The 20,215-nt window shown below is 54.2% G+C and overlaps 1 protein-coding gene across 1 annotated transcript; it reads left to right on the top strand.

Moving 5' to 3' along the window:
• The first annotated feature begins 5,430 nt into the window (after positions 1–5,430).
• LOC140403244 (keratin, type I cytoskeletal 18-like) lies at positions 5,431–19,579 on the top strand. The gene is made up of 4 exons (XM_072491011.1): positions 5,431–5,442; positions 9,259–9,384; positions 10,352–10,572; positions 18,997–19,579. The coding sequence occupies exons 1-4, from the start codon at positions 5,431–5,433 to the stop codon at positions 19,076–19,078; spliced, it is 441 nt and encodes a 146-aa protein (XP_072347112.1). The 3' UTR covers positions 19,079–19,579.
• The last annotated feature ends 636 nt before the right edge of the window (positions 19,580–20,215 follow it).

Consider the following 20,215-nt stretch of genomic DNA (forward strand, 5'->3'; position numbering starts at 1 on the left):
CTTTAAAAGCCAGCGATTTAGCCCTGTGCTAAACAGCCCAGTAGATAGATAGATAGATAGACAGACAAACAGATAGATAGGTAGATAGATACATACATAGAAAGATAGATAAATAGATAGATGGATGGATAGACAGACAGACAGATAGATAGATAGACAGACAGACAGATAGATGGATAGATAAACAGACAGACAGATAGATAGATAGACAAATAGATAGATAGAATCTCCTGCCCCAAATGTTTGTTACATTCTCCTAACTCTTGAGTTAGTTACAGTCTTCTCTCGACGGTATTAGTTAGCATCCTGGAACGACATGTTCCGATCTGGTCCGCGAGAACAGAGAATCTGGCACTGAGCCATAACCCCATTCGTTGCAGCCGGACGGAGAATCCCAACCGGCATGAATCCCAGCCTCTGGGGCGTCATTCTCCGCCCCCGCCGAAGTCTCCGGTACCGGAGATTGGGCGGGGGCGGGAATCGGGCCGCGCCGGTTGGCGGGACCCCCCGCTCAATTTTCCGGCCTAATGGGCCGAAGTCCCGCCCAGAAATTGCCTGTCCCGCCGGCGTAAATTAAACCTGGTATTTACCAGCGGGACCAGGCGGCGTGGGCGGGCTCCGGGGTCCTGGGGGGGGGGCGCGGGGAGATCTGGCCCCGGGGGGTTCCCCCACGGTGGCCTGGCCTGCGATCGGGGCCCACCGATCCGCGGGCGGGCCTGTGCCGTGGGGGCACTCTTTCCCTTCCGCCTCCGCCACGGTCTCCACCATGGCGGAGGCGGAAGAGACTCTCCCCACTGCGCATGCGCGGGAAACTGTCGGCGGCCGCTGACGCTCCCGCGCATGCGCCGCATTTCCGCGCCAGCTGGCGGGGCACCAAACGCCATTTCCGCCAGCTGGCGGGACGGAAATCCCTCCGGCGTCGGCCTAGCCCCTCACTGTTGAGGTTCGGCCCCCAAAGATGCGGAGCATTCCGCACCTCTGGGCCGGCGCGATGCCCGTCTGATTGGCGCCGTTCTTGGCGCCAGTCGGCGGACATCGCGCCGTTGGGGGAGAATTTCGCCCCTGGTCTTCCTTCCACCATGTTAGTTAGTCTGAATCTCCACCCCCCCACCCCCCCCCCCCCCCCCCACGCCCCCACCCATTGCTTGCTAGTTAATTAGTTAATCAGGGTCTTCCTGCTAGTAGTGGCACGTGACAGAACCCATTCCTTTCGCCGTCCAAAATGAACCACAGAGAGGTTACGATGCAGATAGAAGCCATTCAGCCCATCACTTCTGGGCCAGCCAAAAGACAGAGACAAGAAACTCGCCATTCATTTTATTGAAGGATTCGGCCATGGTCAGAGCATCGTTCCACCTGCTGTCCAGCTCATTGAGGGTTTCCGCGGCTAATTGTTCTATTTGACGGTCTGTACGAGACTGCATTCTGTCTCCAGCTTGCTTCAGTAAAACTCTTTGAGAGAATAATCTGGTTTCTCTTCCGATTGTACAAACCGTTTGCCTTTCACTGAAGATTTCCCTGGAGAGTAGCGTTCAAAATTGAAATTAATGATTTGCAGCCCGGCTTCGGTGGGGTTTTCGAATGTTGATCAAAAAGATGCAATTTGGGCTTTCCCCCCTCCCCCTCTATTTGCTTCTTGCGTTCTTTCCAGCTTCACAGCTCCAGGGTCCCAGGTTCGATTCCCGGCTTGGGTCACTGTCTGTGCGGAGTCTGCACATCCTCCCCGTGTGTGCGTGGGTTTCCTCCGGGTGCTCCGGTTTCCTACCACAGTCCAAAGATGTGCACGTTAGGTGGACTGGCCACGCTAAATTGTCCCTTAGTGTCAAAGGTTAGGTAGGGTTACAGGAATAGTTTGGTGGGGGGGGGGGGCTGTGTAGGGTGCTCTCACGGAGGGTCGGTGCAGAGTCGACAGGTCGAATGGCCTCCTTCTGCACTCTGGGGATTCTATAATGAGAAGCATGGTAAATGTAGCCTGACTCATAACGTCCGATCCAGAGAGCAGCCTTTAGTCGAGCTCCAAACTGTCCGGCTTGCGTAGGCCGAGCAAGAGTTATACTCACACCAGCACAGCTCCTGAAACATTTCCTGCACATCCCAATAGGAAGGAGTCGATTTAAATTCATCAACTGGAAATGAAACTGGAAATGAAACCAGGCCGGGTAAGGACGGCAGATTTCCTTCCCTAAAGGGCATCAGTGAACCAGGTGGGGTTTTATGACAATTGACAATTCCAGATTTTTATTGAATTCAAATTTCACCATCTACAGTGGCGGGATTTGAACCCAGGTCCCCAGAGCATTACCCTGGTTTACTAGCCTTTAGGTAAGGAAATCTGCCGTCCTTACCCAGCCTGGCCTACATGTGACTCCAGACCCACAGCAATGCGGTTGACTCTTAACTGCCCCCGAGAGGGAAACTAGGGATGGACAATAAATGCTGCCGCCCACATCCCATGAACGAATAAAAACGAAGGAACTCACCAAGGTTCCTTAGGCAGCACCTTCCAAACCCACGACCACTACCATCTGGAAGGACGAGGGGCAGCAGATACCTGGGAACCCCTTTGAGCCACCCACTATCCTGACTTGGAAACATATCGGCCGTTCCTTCACTGTCGTTGGGTCAAAATCCTGGAACTCCCTCCCTGACTGCACTGTGGGTGTACCTACATCGCATGGAGTGCGCGGTTGGCTTACCATCACCGTCTCAAGGGCAATTAGGAATGAGCAACAACTGTTGCCCAAGCCAATGCAGCCCAAATCCTGTGAATGAATAATTAAAATTATGAAAGATTGCACTTACAATGTAGCAAAACACCCCAAGTAACAATATCCAAACAAAATCAGACACCCAGCCATACAAGGAGATATTAGATGACCAGAATCCTGGTCAAAGAGGCATTCGTTCAGGAGTATTTAGGCGGTTTGGGAGGTTGAGGGATGCAATTGCAGAGTTTCGGGCCTAGTCCATAGGCCACAGGCCCACAGATGCTGGGTTGGTCAAAATGGGGGATTGGCAAGAGGCTGAGACCTCAGGGTGGTGACACAGATGGGGCGGGGCAAGGCTGACAAGAGTTTTGAGAACAAGGGATGGGAAGTTTGCTGCCGGACTGGGGGCCACCGTTGATCCATAATGCACAGGGGCAATGGGCAACGTGATCTGGTGAAGACATGGACAGAAGTGTTTTGGATGAGCTCAGGTTAACGGAGGGCCAAAGCTGAGAGGTCAGCCAGGAATAATTGGCCAGCGGTGATAAAGGCCTGGGTGGGGTTTTGAGCAGCAGAACTAGAGAAAATCAGGTACCCCAGTCCCAGAGCAGGAATATAAAACGAGGTTAAAGCCCTTCACTTCCTTCAGTCTTGTGTTGATTTTTATTTCCTTTGCCCCCTGCAGGTGGGAGTTGGAACTGATGCTGAAGCAGTCCGGGGAAAATGATATCGGTGAGCTGCGGCAACTGAAGGAGGAATATGAGCAATCACAGGGTGATCTGGTTCATGATATCGCTTGGCTGGAGGACGGGCTTGCCATCATGAAGGAGAACCAGGAAGAGGTGGGTTCCTGGGGTTGGGGTGTGCAGGATTTCCTCATCGCACACAATGACAGCTTAATCCCCCTTCGCGCCAGTGGGGAGGGAGTACGATGACAGTGTACTGCCCCCTGGTGCCAGTGGTAAGGTGGCACGATGGCTGCGTACTACCCCCTAGTGTCAATGGTGGGGTGATACAATGATACTGAACTGCTCCCTAGTGCCAGTGGTCAGATGGTACGATGACAGTATACTGCCTCCCAATGCCACTGGTGGGGTGTTGCAACCCCAGTGCCACTGGTGGGGTGGTATGATGACAGTGTACTGCCCCCTAGTGCCAGTGGTGGGGCACTATGATCAAAGTGTACTGCCCCCCAGTGCCAGTGGTGGGGTGGTACGATGACAGTGCACTGCCCCCTGGTGCCAGTGATGGGGTAATACAATGACAGTATACTGCCCCCTAGTGCCAGTGGTGGGGTGGTACGATGACAGTATACTGCCCCCTGGTGCCAGTGGTGGCGTGGTACAATGACAGTGTACTGTTTCCTGATGCCACTGGTGGGGTGGTATGATGACAGTGTACTGCCCCCTGGTGCCAGTGATGGGGTAATACAATGACAGTATACTGCCCCCTAGTGCCAGTGGTGGGGTGGTACGATGACAGTGCACTGCCCCCTGGTGCCAGTGATGGGGTAATACAATGACAGTATACTGTCCCCTAGTGCCAGTGGTGGGGTGGTACGATGACAGTATACTGCCCCCTGGTGCCAGTGGTGGCGTGGTACAATGACAGTGTACTGTTTCCTGATGCCACTGGTGGGGTGGTATGATGACAGTGTACTGCCCCCTGGTGCCAGTGGTGGGGTGGCAGGATGACAGGGTGTTGCCCCTAGTGCCAGTGGTGGGGTAATACAATGACAGTGTACTGCCCCCTGGTGCCAGTGGTGGGGTGGTACAATGACAGTGTACTGCCCCCTGGTGCCAGTGGTGGGGTGGTACAATGACAGTGTACTGCCCCCTGGTGCCAGTGGTGGGGTGGTACGATGACAGGGTGTTGCCCCCATCCCAGTGTCAGTGGTAGGGGAACACAATGGCCCCTCCCATCAAAAGATGGGGCTGCCCTGTTCAAACCATTTCTCTTGTGCTTTCAGGAACTGAAGGTGCTGCAACAGCAGAAGCCCCAAGATATCCATGTGGAGGTGGGCGCGGGTCCTTCTGTCGATCTGGCCGCAGCCATGCAGGAAATGCGCGACAGCTATAAGAAGATGATCGACGCCAATCAAAAGGATTTGGATGATTGGTGCAGACAACAGGCAGGATCGAGCTGACTGGCGGCAGCACAAACTCTAATGGAGCCTGCAAGAGCGGGAGAAACTGGGAAACACTGTCCAACCAGTGATATAGAATCTCTAAAACCCCTCTCGACAGGCAAGGGGGCACTCAGCCCCATATCCCATCCAAAGGACAGCGTCGGCAAAGGAATCAAACGTGCCTCAAACTCACGTCTCCAATTTTGAGGCTTTGGGGTTCAAACCCCACCACAGACAGAAGCACAAAGTCCGGGCTGACTGGCATCACGGAGAGAGTGCCGCACTGCCGCTGGTGCCGTCTCTCAGATGACAACTTGAGGCTCGGTCGCAGAGGGGCCCAACCCGCCATCCAGGACCCCACAGCCCTCCCCCCTGGCCACCCCCTACCAGTACCCCCAGCCCTCGCAGAAGCCCCCCCCCCCACCCACCCCGCCAGCCAGCGGCACGGACCCCGGTCGCGTGTGGCGGCGCAGTCCGCAGCCGTCACGCCAGGTTCGCGGTTTGCGCGAGCACACGTGTCCCGCGCCGTCGGGGACGGAGCATCGCGAGTGGGCCGACCGATGAGGTGCCAACGGCATTGCGACTGCGCACGTCATGGCGATGCCGGTTTGAAGGAGGTGGAGAATCGCAAATTGATTCTCCACCCGATCGGCAACAACGATTTTGGCATCAGGCAGTGGAGAATCCCGGCCATGATCTGGTTGTTACTATCGTTGTCATTCTGACATTGCAGCTTGTGTCTGGTTAGCTGTGTCATGTGAGTGTACCTTTAAGAAATGGGTGTTTGTCAGTGATGTCAGAGTGTGGGTGGAGCTGGGCTGTCTGTCAGCTTTTTACTTTCATTTTAGGCTGTTTGCTGCAGGGTGTGTTTTAGTTTTGTTTTCAGTGTTGGAGCTGAAGCCAGACAGAGCAGGTGTACTGTTGAGCTCTCTGCCATGAAAAGACTATCTCTTGATCATTTGGTTAATTCAGAATTATAAATGTTCTGAGTAGTGAATGTAAACCTGATGTGCTTCTGTTAAAAGGTGTTTCTTTTGTCTTCTGGATGTTGTTTGGGAAGTTATTAAGGATTACTTAGTGTTGTATTCTTTGGGGGTTGTATTTGAATTGATGGTTGCTAACTGTTCACTGTGTGTTTTAAAAAGGTTAACTTGAGTTCATAGAATAAACATTGTTTTGCTTTAAAAAAATACTTTCCCATTTCTGCTGTACCACACCTGTAGAGTGGGCCGTGTGCTCCCCATACCACAATCTAGTAAAAGTTGTGGGTCAGGTGAACTCCATGATACAGTGGCCGCTGACGGCATTCCCGCGCATGCGCAGTGGAGGGAGTCTCTTCTGCCTCCGCCATGGTGGAGACCGTGGCGGAGGCGGAAGGGAAAGAGTGCCCCCACGGCACAGGCCCGCCCGCGGATCAGTGTGCCCCGATCGCGGGCCAGGCCACCGTGGGGGCACCCCCTGGGGCCAGATCGCCCCGCACCCCCCCCAGAACCCCGGAGCCCGCCCGCGCCGCCTTGTCCCGCCGGTAAGGTAGGTGGTTTAATTTACGCCGGCGGGCCAGGCATTTTAGCGGCGGGACTTCGGCCCATCCGGGCCGGAGAATCGCGCAGGGGGGGCCCGCCAACCAGCGCGACGCGATTCCCGCCCTCGCCGAATATCCGGTGCCGGAAACTTCGGCAACTGGCGGGGGCGGGATTCACGCCAGCCCCCGGCGATTCTCCGACCCGGCGGGGGGTCGGAGAATCTCGCCCCTGGAATCCAACATCTAATGATGACCACGAAACCATTGTCGTTAAAACCCATCGGGTCCACTAACGCTCTTCAGCGAAGGAAATCTGCCGTCCTTACCCGGTCTGGCCTACGTGTGACTCCTGACCCACAGCAATGTGGTTGACTCTTAATGCCCCTCTGAAATGGCCGAGCCAGACACTCAGTTCAAGGGCAATTAGGGATGGGCAACAAATGCTGGCCTGAACAGCGACGCCTGTGGTATTATCATAACTATCAGCATTGCAAGAGTAAATGTAGTGTCGAGAGAAGCCACTAGAGGGAGCTACAGTTACAACTATATAAGTACTCAACAAAGTGGTTGACACTTAATGGCCCCTCCGAAGCTACAGTTATATATCAGTACTCAACACCGACAACTGCCAATCTCCAGACGCAATTCTGCAACTCATCCGCTTCATTCTGGATCACAACGTCTTCACCTTCGACAGCAAGTTCTTCATCCAGACGCACGGAACAGCCATGGGGACCAAATTCGCACCCCAATACGCCAACATATTCATGCACAAGTTTGAACAAGACCTACTCACCGCACAGGACCTTCAACCGACGTTATACACCAGATACATCGATGACATTTTTTCCCTTTGGACCCACGGCGAAGAATCACTGAAACGACTACACGATGACATCAATAAGTTCCATCCAACCATCAGACTCACCATGGACTACTCTCCAAAATCAGTTGCATTCTTGGACACACTCGTCTCCATCAAGGACAGTCACCTCAGCACTTCGCTTTACCGCAAACCTACGGATAACCTCATGATGCTCCACTTCTCCAGCTTCCACCCTAAACACATTAAAGAAGCCATCCCCTATGGACAAGCGCTCCGTATACACAGGATCTGCTCAGACAAGGAGGAGCGTAACAGACATCTACAGACGTTGAAAGATGCCCTCGTACGAACGGGATATGGCACTCGACTCATCGATCGACAGTTCCAACGCGCCACAGCGAAAAACCGGACCGACCTCCTCAGAAGACAAACATGGGACACAACCGACAGAATACCCTTCGTCGTCCAGTACTTCCCCGGAGCGGAGAAACTACGTCATCTTCTTCACAGCCTTCAACACGTCATCGATGAAGATGAACATCTTGCCAAGGTCATCCCCACACCCCCACTACTTGCCTTGAAACAACCGCGCAACCTCAAACGAACCATTGTTTGCAGCAAACTACCCAGTCTTCAGAACAGTGACCTCGACACCACACAACCCTGTCATGGCAATCTCTGCAAGACGTGCCAGATCATCGACATGGATACCACTATTACACGTGAGAACACCACCCACCAGGTACGCGGTACATACTCGTGCGACTCGGCCAACGTTGTCTACCTCACACTGCAGGAAAGGATGTCCCGAAGCGTGGTACATTGGCGAGACCATGCAGACGCTGCGACAACGAATGAACGGACATCGCGCAACAATCACCAGGCAGGAATGTTCCCTTCCAGTCGGGGAACACTTCAGCAGTCAAGGGCATTCAGCCTCTGATCTCCGGGTAAGCGTTCTCCAAGGCGGCCTTCAGGACCCGCGACAACGCAGAATCGCCGAGCAGAAACTTATAGCCAAGTTCCGCACACATGAGTGTGGCCTCAACCGGGACCTGGGATTCATGTCGCATTACATTCATCCCCCACCATCTGGCCTGCAAAATCCTACCAACTGTCCTGGCTTGGTACAATTCACACCTCTTTAACCTGGGGTTACCCCATCTCTGGATCTGTAAAGATTTAATCACCTGCTAATGCTCGCATTCCAAGCATTGTTTGGCATCTTTGAATTTGTCTATATATGTGTTTCTGGAACAGACCTCTTCATTCACCTGAGGAAGGAGCAGCGCTCCGAAAGCTAGTGACATCGAAACAAACCTGTTGGACTTTAACCTGGTGTTGTAAGACTTCGTACTACAACTATATAAGGCAATGATGCTCGACCTTAGGGGAGGAGTGTGAGCAGGAGATAGCTAGAGAAGATCAGAAGAGCAGATAGTGCAAGTGAGAGTAAATCACAGTTTGAATCAGTCGTGCGATTAGCAGTAGATGAGTGTAGTTAGATGTTATTGATCAATTGTGTATTCTTAAGGAGTACGTGACGAATCTAAGTTAGTAGTGTAAATAAAATCATAGCTTTGTTTAAGTTAAAGCTATTTTGTGGTCTTTGTGAACACTACGCCAACCATCCTGAAATAGGCAACACAAAGATCACCCACATCTCACGAATGAATTTTTGAAAAATGTCTACATTTTTCCCAAGAACACAATCTCATGGAATGTTAGCCTCAAACTCAGCATGCACCGACTCTGGTATTTGTATATTAGGGTGGCACAGTGGTTAGCGCTGCTACCTCGAAGCGCCAGGCACCTGGTTCAATTCCGGCCTTGGGTGCCTGTGCGCAGTCTGCACGTTCTCCCCATGTCTGCGTGGGTTTCCTCCGGGTGCTCCGGTTTCCTTTTGAAGCCATCGGCCTTCGTGAGCATCGAGGACCAGGCCATTTCCTCTTGCTGTGTAAAAGAACAGATCTTCCTCAGGGGTCAGCTTCATTATCAGTGAGGACCGCTTCTCTCAAGCGTATTATGTAAACTCTCTTTCTCTCTCTCTCTCTAACACTCTCTGATTTCTCAGGCGCAGGTTCAAAGCACAAAGGCCACGAAGGACACCCAGGCTCTCACCGCGGCCCGGGAGGAACTGACTGGATTGAGGCAGCAGATCCAGATCCTTGAGACCGAATGTAATGCTTTACATGGCAGTGTAAGTGAGCATTGGCAAGTCGCAGCCTGCTCGTTGGAGCGTGGGGTTTATCTGGACAAGGCTCGGTGGGAGGAGGGGCCTGCTCAAACAGGCCATCACACTGACCGGGGGAGGGGCCTAGCTCAAATAGGCCTTCACACTGACCGGGGGAGGGGCCCGCACAAACAGGCCTTCTCACTGACCGGGGGAGGGGCCCACTCAAACAGGCCTTCTTACTGACCGGGGGAGGGGCCCACTCAAACAGGCCTTCATACTGACCGGGGGAGCAGCCCGCTCAAACAGGCCTTCACACTGACCGGGGGAGGGGCCTGCTCAAACAGGCCTTCACACTGACCGGGGGAGGGGCCCCCACAATCAGGCCTTCACACTGACCGGGGGAGGGGCCTGCTCAAACAGGCCTTCACACTGACCGGGGGAGGGGCCCTCTCAAACAGGTTTTCACACTGACTGGGGGAGGGGCCTAGCTCAAACATGCCTTCACACTGACCAGGGGAGGGGCCCGCTCAAACAGACCTTCACACTGACTGGGGGAGCGGCCCACTCAAACAGGCCTTCACTTTGACCGGGGGAGGGGCCCTGCTCAAACAGGCCTTCAGACTGACCGGGGGAGCGGCCCGCTCAAACAGGCCTTCACACTGACCGGGGGAGGGGCCTACTCAAACAGGCCTTCACACTGATCGGGGGAGGGCCCTGCTTGAACAGGCCTTCACACTGACCGGGGGACGGGCCTGCTCAAACAGACCTTCACACTGACCGGGGGAGGGGCCCGCTCAAACAGACTTTCACACTGACCGGGGGAGGGGCCCGCTCAAACAGACTTTCACACTGACCGGGGGAGGGGCCCGCTCAAACAGACTTTCACACTGACCGGGGAAGGGGCCCGCTCAAACAGGCCTTCACACTGACCGGGGGAGCGGCCCACTCAAACAGACCTTCACACTGACCGAACCCTTCTTGATCTTCTTAGCTGGCCGCTCTGCAGAACTGTCTCGACAATACGGAAGCGAGATACATCAAGGAGATCCGGAGGCAGCTCGGTGTTATTTCCCAGCTGGAGGTGGACCTGGGAAGTCTCAGGGACAGCTTGACAGTACAGACCCAGGATTACCAGGCGCTCCTCAACCTGAAGATGAAGCTGGAGGCCGGGATTCAGTACTACAAATCCATCCTGGAAGGAGGCCACCAAACGTAAGACCATAAGACCATAAGACATAGGAGCGGAAGTAAGGCCATTCAGCCCATCGAGTCCACTCCACCATTCAATTATGGCTGATTGTAATGGTCGAGAGTAGCGTCCGAGCGGGATACAGAGGAGCGTTCCGGAACAAGGGGAGGCCGTTTCTCAGCAGCCGTCACAGCACCCCACCACCCCCGGCCCTCCCCTCTCTCCGCACCCACCCACAACCCCCCCCCCCAAACTCCCCACACAACCTGCTCTGGTATAGTCACGAGATTGCACACTCTGTACGGGGCCCACTCAAAACGACTTTCACCTTTATGGTGGTGTTACAATCGGCCCCCGGCGATGTTCCCCAAAAGTCATGGATCCGGGCGAAACCCCCTCGATTTGTCACCCCCCCCCACCCCGCCCTCCCCTCCTCCTCCCCCCCCCCGCCCCCAACCCCCCCCACACAAACCCGGATCAGGGGCGTCATTCTCCGACCCCCCGCCGGGTTGGAGAATCGCCGGGGGCTGCCGTGAATCCCGCCCCCGCCGGTTGCCGAAGTCTCTGGTACCGGATATTCGGCGGGGGCGGGAATCGGGCCGTGCCGGTTGGCGGGCCCCCCCGCTGGATTCTCCGGCCCGAATGGGCCGAAGTCCCGCCGATAAATTGCCTGTCCCGCCGGCGTGGATTAAACCACCTTTTGAACGGTGGGACAAGGCGGCGTGGGCGGGCTCCGGGGTCCTGGAGGGGGCGCGGGGCGATCAGGCCCCGGGGGGTGCCCCCACGGTGGCCTGGCCCGCGATCGGGGCCCACCGAGCCGCGGGCGGGCCTGTGCCGTGGGGGCACTCTTTCCCTTCCGCCTCCGCCACGGTCTCCACCATAGCGGAGGCGGAAGAGACTCCCTCCACTGCGCATGCGCGGGAAACTGTCAGCGGCCGCTGACGCTCCCGCGCATGCGCCGCCCCGAGATGTCATTTCCGCGCCGGCTGGCGGGGCAACAAAGGCCGTTTCCGCCAGCTGGCGGGGCGGAAATTACTCCGGCGTCGGCCTAGCCCCTCAATGTTGGGGCTCGGCCCCCAAAGATGCGGAGCATTCCGGACCTTTGGGGCGGCGCGATGCCCGTCTGATTGGTGCCGTTTTGGGCGCCAGTCGGCGGACATCGCGCCGTTTCGGGAGAATTTCGCCCCAGGTGAGATGATTGCCTCCATGTCTGTAATGTTGGTAAGAAGTCCTACACCAGATTAAAGATGGCAACAAGGGTTAATGTAACAAGGCTCCCTTCTCCTCGGTATCGTTTGCCAACCTAATAGTCAGTCTGAAAAAGAGACAATTTAACCAGGATTTTTTGAGTTAAGATGGAGTAAATGTATTCACTAAAACAGTCAGGAGAAATGCTAAAACGCCTGCACCTCCATTGGCACAGATTAGAAGTAAGAATTGAGTCCAATACTAAGTAAATATGAATAAAATCTCCACGGAACAGCCTTGGAGGTCCTGTGCGCAGAGGTAGCGCCCCCTACCTCTAGACTAGAAGCTCTGGGTACAAGTCCAACGCCAGGACTTGTTGACCACGGGAGAAGCGTTCATAATGCGGTTTAACTGGCTGACAATCAGCTCGGGAATCCTTCCAACATTTCCCCTACCATTCCCTAAAAGGGAATAACAGTGGGAGTACGATGTCTGGCAAAAAGAAAAAATGCAAAACGGTCCTTCAGTTGCGACGAACAAATGTTGTGGCCATTACAGATTGATTCCAGTATAAGTCGACTTGTGGACGTGAGTAATTGATTCTTTGATTCAGATGTGCTTTGGTTTGGTAGAGCGATTTCAGTTGTTTGAGGGAGAGAGAGTTTCAAGATATCCCTGCAAAAGAGAGCTAATTTTGCTGGGGATCTGCTTCGGTGACTGAACCACGCAACCTGTGTGTGGGAAACTTCCACCTGCTTTTTAAAAAAGAAATTCCAACGATTGTAGGGGCTGAATGGAACGCTCCTCTTCCTCGTGTGTGTTATTGGGCTAGAATTGAGCATAGCTGACGGTTTGCCCAGAATTCCCCGAATTCAGGCAGTTGCTGTCGTATTTTATCTGTCATACACTCACACACATACACACACTCTCACTCACACAGACACACACACACTCACACTCAGAAACACTCACACTCACATGCACAAACACACACACACATACACACAAACGCATACACAGACACACACTCATACACAGACACACACTCATACACACAAATACACACACACTCATACACAAACACACACATCAAATAAAACAAACCCTCCCAAGGTGGGGAAAAAAAAGAATCAGGGATCGCCTATGGTCACCATTGACATATACAGTCCACCCCCTTTTCACCCCGGCTAGACTCACCGAAACCCGTTCTACCAGGCTCCGATGGCCGCAGCCCCTCCCCCCACATCACTCCGGTTCACTGACCGGCGTGGAGGCCCCCACCCAGGTCTCCTTCCCCCTGCCCGGTCCCAGGAAAACCCCTTTATCATACAACCCCCGCATACACACCCAAGCCCCAAAGAACCATCATTGCAAGTGAAAGTCCCATCTCTTCCCTGGTCCAAATATATACAGCGTCGGCTCATTTAGTACATACACCAACACGCAGTGAAAAACTAAAGTTACATGAGGCTACATCGGTACACGCCCATTTCTCAATTCTGCCACAGTCCTTCTGCCTTCACAAACTCCTCCGCTGCTTCCGCCGTCCCAAAATAAAAGTCATGGGGCGAGATTCTCCGACCCCCCGCCGGGTCGGAGAATCGCCGGGGGCTGGCGTGAATCCCGCCCCCGCCGGTTGCCGAATTCTCCGGCACCGGAGACTCAGCGGGGGCGGGAATCGCGCCGCGCCGGTTGGCGCCCCCCCCCCCCGCGATTCTCCGGCCCGGATGGGCCGAAGTCCCGCTGCTAGAATGCCTGTCCCGCCGGCGTGGATGAAACCACCTACCTTACCGGCGGGACAAGGCGGCGCGGGCGGGCTCCGGGCTCCTGGGGGAGCGCGGGGCGATCTGGCCCTGGGGGGTGCCCCCACGGTGGCCTGGCCCACGATCGGGGCCCACCGATCCGCGGGCGGGCCTGTGCCGTGGGGGCACTCTTTTCCTCCTGCCTTCGCCACGGTCTCCACCATGGCAGAGGCGGAAGAGACTCCCTCCACAGCGCATGTGCGGGGATGCCGTCAGCGGCCGCTCCCGCGCATGCGCCGCCCGGAGATGTCATTTCCGCGCCAGCTGGCGGGGCGGAAATCAGTCCGGCGCGGGCCTAGCCCCTCAAGGTTAGGGCTCGGCCCCCCAAGATGCGGAGGATTCCGCACCTTTGGGGCGGTGCGATGCCCGACTAATTTGCGCCGTTTTTGCCGCTGGTCGCCGGACAGCGCGACGATACCGGAGAATTTCGCCCCTTGGATTTGTAGGTCACCCTCAACTTAGCTGGATATACTATGCCGCACTGCACCTTGCTGAAGGCAGCCCGCCTCCTCGCCAGCTAAGGCCCCGCCTTCTCTACCTCACCCCTAGCCTGAGGTGTGATGACCCTCAGGTTAATCACCACCACTCTGCTCTCCCCCTCAAAGGGGAAAACGGTCTATGGTCATCTGGAACTATGGTGGCTTTACTTTAGCTTGGACAAGCACACACCCACTTACAGATAAATACTTATGCACACACACATACACTTATACATACAGACACCCATACACACACTTACAGATGTGCTCACTTTCACACACACATGTGCACTTACACATACACGCACATGCAGGCGCACCCACACATGTACACTTACACATGCTCACACATACACTCACACGCAGACACGTACACTTAGACACACCCACACACACATGTACACTTATACATGCCACATGTACATGCTCAGATAAACACAGACTCACACACAGGCATGCGTACGCACACACACACATATTATCAATATCCATTAACCAGGCACTGAACTGGATTAGTCGTATCAATACTGTGGCTACAAGAGCAGGTCAGAGGCTGGGAATCCAGCAGCGAGTAACTCACCTCCAACCCCCCAAAGCCTGTCCACCATCCACAAGGCACAAGTCAGGAGTGTGATGAAATACTCTCCACTTGCCTGGATGAGTGCAGCTCCAACAACACTCAAGAAGCTCAACACCATCCAGGACAAAGCAGCCCCGCTTGATTGCTCCCCCTTCCACAAACATTCACTCCCTCCATCACCGACTAACAGTGGCAGCCGTGTGTCCCATCTACAAGATGCACTGCAGGAACTCGCCAAGGCTCCTTAGGCAGCACCTTCCAAATGCACAAACTCTACCATCTAGAAGGACAAGAGCAGCAGATACCTGGGAACCCCACCACTCTTTGCCGCAGAAGGCTGTGGAGGCCAAATCACTGAGTGTCTTTAAGACAGAGATAGATAGGTTCTTGATTAATAAGGGGATCAGGGGTTATGGGGAGAAGGCAGGAGAATGGGGATGAGAAAAATATCAGCCATGATTGAATGGCGGAGCAGACTCGATGGGCCGAGTGGCCTAATTCCACTCCTATGCCTTATGGTCTTATGGAGTTTCCCCTCTAAGTCGCTCACCATCCTGATATATCGGCCGTTCCTTCACTGTCGCTGGGGCAAAATCCTGGAACTCCCTCCCTAACAGCACAGTGGGTGTGCCTACACCCATATGGATCACAGCAAGTCAAGAAGGCGACTCACCATCACCTTCTCAAGGGGCAATTAGAGATGGGCAACAAACGCTGGGCCCGGATAGCGACGCCCACATCCCGCGTATTAATATAAAAAAGAACACACAGACATGTACCTTGTACAACACATCTAGCACGCAACATACGCACTGTAGGCACACGGCCACATACCCACACACCACATACATAGAAACACGCTTAGAAGAAGCCAGAAAGGCCAGTTCAAGATTGCAAAATCCCCGTTAAAATAAAAAGTAATCCTGACGTCAGCGACACCGGAGTTCCATTTTAAGAAATACAAGACCAGTTCGGACATGTTTGACCGGGCACGCTCCCATTTACAAGTTTTAATTTCCTTTTCCTGTTTGGGAATAGTGACAGGTGTGGAATCCACTGGAGAGAGGTCAGGAACTCGGGTCCTTTCCTTTGCTCTCCGTATCCGGAGGCCAATTCTTGGGCCACCAGTTTCAGCACAAGCTCGCGGGAGCTGACCTTTGACCTTCTGGTCCTCGTCACGCACTGCACCCCCAAATCCCGTTAACCATCAGGAGAAACGGGGGGGGGGGGGGAAACGGCTCGACAGGGTGACGTGCATCAGCGCAGATCCAGCTCCCCGCCCTTGTCTGGCCTGACCTACGTCATTAATCGCACTCATTCAAGGCATGCGGGCGTCCAAAGAACGGAATAGAATCCCTACAGCGCAGAAGGAGGCCATTCGGCCCATCGTGTCCGCGCCCACCCTCTGAAAGAGCACCCTAGCTCAGCCCAATCTCCCGCCCTATCCCCACCTAACCTGCGCATCTTTGGACTGCGGGAGGAAACCGGAGCATCCGGAGGAAACCCACGCACACACGGGGAGAACGTGCAGACTCCGCACAGACAGTGACCCGAGGCCGGAATTGAACCCGGGTCCCTTGTGCTGTGGAGTCGCGAGTAGGCCAGACCAGGGAAACGTGGCAGATTTCCATCACTGAAGGACAGTAGATGGGTTTTTGCGACAAACGAAAGTCGTTTGGGTTTTTATTGAATTAAAATTTTGTCAGCGGCCGGTATGGGATTCGAACCCGGGAACCCCAGAGCTTTATCCTGGGTTGCTGGATTACTAGTCCAGCGCCAATACCACTGGCCCACCATCGCTCATGAAGCCGGCAGCAATTTGTGAAAATACTGTTAGCACGGCTCAAGTTTGGTTGGAAGATGGACAAGTGACGTTTGAAATCTCTGTTGCATTTGCTCTCTTGTTAAGAGGACCAATCGGGTTAGGGACCAGGGCGACTGGCGGCATGTGGCTCTCGCCAAGGCATCTGCTGGGGACCTCAAGCCTGATGCACCGCGTACATTCACCGCTACAGCTTCTTTCTGAATCTTGGGATTGTGGGATCTTGCTCATCAGTTTCTTTCCTACTCTATCGGTCTTCCTGCTAACTGGAATGTGTAAAAGCTCCTTCAGCTAGAATCCTCCATTTCCAAGTCAAACCCATGGGTTGTCATCAGGCAGGCCCCACTTCAAAGGGACCTAGACCCCCTCTGAGTGATGACTCTTCTTGCCGGGCAGAACTACCATTAGCACAATGTTGCTATGGAGATACCGTAAATTAGTCGCTTCTCGGCCTCCCGGCTAACATCAAGCGTTTGGATCATGCCCCGAGATCAGGTGCAATGCCTGTTTCTTGTCAACTTGGAGCTAGTACGTCTTCTCTCTTGTGGGTGATGAATAGCGATCACAGATTGGGTCCAATTTGAATTGGTTTGTGGAGCGAGCAAAGGGGATGGATTAAGGGCGTGCCCCGCCCACTCGGCGCATTGTAACTCAGAGAAAGGAATACATTTAAAAATAAATCAGTCCCACCGAGTCCATATTGTGTGGGAGCCCCAACCCCGACCCCCATGACACTCCCCCCCCCCCCGCACCCCCCTCACCACTTCACCCCACCGTCCCGCCCCCTGACGGGCAGTCCTGCCCATGGGGTAAATCCTCTCGGCAAAGGTTTGGGGTAGCCAACGTCTGCATCATTTCCTCAGGGTGGATCCAGTGAATGGCCAGGTCGTTGGGAGGCTCCAATGGGGCCTGTTCATCCGGGACGGGCCAATCCACCGGCGGCTTGACACTGGGCCGGAGCCTCACCGAGTCCCACTCTCCACTGGTCATGAGGACGAGCCTCACGGCAGCGAGTGGCAGCGCCAACCTGCACACCCCACTCCAGAACGGGGCCTGCATCCTCTCCTCTCTGTGGGGAGCCTGGATTGCTCTGAGCTCCCAAAATCTTCCCACGCATTCCGTGTCCGCTGAAAGCTAATCAATAAAATAATCCGCTTGCCATCCTGCTGCGTGGCGAGATTCAATAAATTGTCGTTCAGGGAAACTTGCAGGTTTTAAAAAAATTATTTCATGCGACATGGCCGTCGCAGGCTGTGCATCCCTAATTACCCTCTAGGGGGCAGTTAAGAGTCAACCACATTGCTGTGTGGGTCTGGAGTCACATGTAGGCCAGACCGGGTAAGGGCGGCAGATTTCCTTCTCCACTAGACATTAGTGAACCAGATGGGTTTTTACGGCAATGGTTTCCATTCCAGATATTTTATTGAATTCAACTTTCACCTTCTGCAGGGGCGGGATTTGATCCCGGGTCCCCAGAACATTACTCTGGGTCTCTGGTTTACTAGTCCAGTGACAAGACCACTGCCCCACCGCCTTCCCTAATGCGGAGCTCAGCAGTGCTCCAAACCGGGAAGGGTTTTTCAAAGGCAAGAGGTAAATAATCCCGCGAGAGAGCCATTTTCGCCCTTCATCACGTTATCAAAGAGAACGTTTTTGTGCAGCGCGTTGCCGAAGTGAAAGATTATTTGGCTCGACAATGAGAAGTTGTTTAAAAAGGGAAGGAGATAAATAGTTCAGTGGGGGGGGGGTTAATACTTGAGGGGGGAAGGGAAGTGGGCCTACTCAGCTTTCTCCCTCAGAGTGGGCTGAATGGCTGCAAACCTTTTGCACGTCTGTTGTCCCATGTGGGGCCGAGCCTCGTTTGGAGCTGATGTGAAAATCTGCTGAACTGACGAGCATTGGGGTGGGGGGCAATGCACCGACAATCCACTTGTAAAGGCCCCCAAAGGCTTTAGAAGGAGGCCATTCGGCCCATCGAGTCTGCACCGGCTCTTGGAAAGAGCACCCTACCCAAGGTCAACACCTCCCCCCTGTCCCCATAACCCAGCAACCCCACCCAACACTAAGGGCAATTTTGGACACTAAGGGCGATTTATCACGGCCAATCCACCTAACCCGCGCATCTTGGAGTGTGGGAGGAAACCGGAGCTCCCGGAGGAAACCCACGCACACACGGGGAGGATGTGCAGACTCCGCACAGACAGTGACCCAAGCCGGAATCGAACCTGGGACCCTGGAGCTGCAAAGCAATTGTGCTATCCACAATGCTGCCGTGCTGCCCAATGGCAATGCCAGTTCCCCGCGGGGCACCTCCCCATGCGCACAGCTCGCACCTGGCCTAGCTAAGACCAGACCAGAGGAAGAGACAAGGCCCACATGAAAAAGGCCCACTTACCTTAAGAACATAGAACATAGAACAGTACAGCACAGAACAGGCCCTTCGGCCCTCGATGTTGTGCCGAGCTTTGTCCGAAACCAAGGTCAAGCTATCCCACTCCCTGTCATTCTGGTGTGCTCCATGTGCCTATCCAATAACCGCTTGAAAGTTCCTAACGTGTCCGACTCCACTATCACAGCAGGCAGTCCATTGAAGAAGAACGAGGAGCGATTGTGCCTTTAGTGACCTCAGGACTTTCCCGAGCGCTCCACGGCCAATGAAATACTTCGCAAATGTTGTTTTACTGCAGGAACTGTGGCAGCCGATTTGCGCAAAGGAAGATCCCACAGACAACAATGTTAGAATGACCAGTTCATCCATCTGTCGTGATATCGGGCTGAGGGATAACTATTGTTGTGCTGTCGTAATGACATAATACTTTGGGGTTATTCATTTCACAAAGCACCAATCGCTCACTCGGGATTCACCCAACATGCAGTGGGGTCATTTATTAAGAGACAAGCGAGCAGTGATACGTGGGTAGAAAGATGAGCTGAACACCCCCTGCTCTTCTGTGGGAGAAACCGGAGCACCCGGAGGAAACCCACGCACACACGGGGAGAACGTGCAGACTCCGCACAGACAGTGACCCAGCAGGGAACCTTTCATTATAAAGAGTATTGTAATTAAACGGACAGAAAATGTAATTGACGCTCTCGTACCCCTTTCCTAACTCGTCCTACTCAGCGGAACAGAGAAGACCACCGGTGGAGAATTCACCCCGATAATAATAAAAAATAAAAAGGATAAAGGATCTTTGATGCACTGGTTTGATTTCCGGTCAATGTCTTTCTAAAGTTCAGGCTTTCGTTTTGGTACTTCTTCCCTCTAGGCTTGAGATGGTTTTCCCTGGCAAGGTTGTCTACTTTCTCTGCAGACTCCGCATCATTTCAGGTTAATAGCAAAGGATGTGCCAAGTACTCTGCTTTCAGAGCAATAGGGCAGTTCTTTCATTTGAGCAAGATTGGGCGATGAGGGAAGATGGAGGGTGATGGTGGGGGGGGGGGGGGGGGGGGGGGTGCGGTGGTGGAGGGAAGAAGGGGAGATGAGGGAAGTTGGGAGGTTATGAGGGCAGATGGAGGGTGATGAGGGTGGGTATGGGGGGGGCAATGAGGGAAGATGGAAGGAGTGATGAGGAAAGATTGGGCGATAATGGAAGATGGGAGTAATGAGGGAAGATGGGGGCGATGAGGGAAGATGGGGGGTGATGAGGGAAGATGGGAGTAATGAGGGAAGATGGGGGGTGATGAGGGAAGATGGGGGGGCGATGAGGGAAGATGGGGGCGATGAGGGAAGATGGGGCGATGAGGGAAGATGGGGGGTGATGAGGGGAAATGGGGGCTATGAGGGAAGATGGG

This window comes from Scyliorhinus torazame, chromosome 27 (genome assembly GCF_047496885.1).
Source record: "Scyliorhinus torazame isolate Kashiwa2021f chromosome 27, sScyTor2.1, whole genome shotgun sequence".
Taxonomy (NCBI): domain Eukaryota; kingdom Metazoa; phylum Chordata; class Chondrichthyes; order Carcharhiniformes; family Scyliorhinidae; genus Scyliorhinus; species Scyliorhinus torazame.

What these genes read in the sequence shown, in the direction of transcription:
- LOC140403244 (XM_072491011.1), top strand. An exon ending in GTAATGCTTTACATGGCAGT is followed by an intron (nt 9,385 to 10,351) that starts GTAAGTGAGCAT and finishes TGATCTTCTTAG; the next exon opens with CTGGCCGCTCTGCAGAACTG. An exon ending in CTGGAAGGAGGCCACCAAAC is followed by an intron (nt 10,573 to 18,996) that starts GTAAGACCATAA and finishes CCACTATCACAG; the next exon opens with CAGGCAGTCCATTGAAGAAG.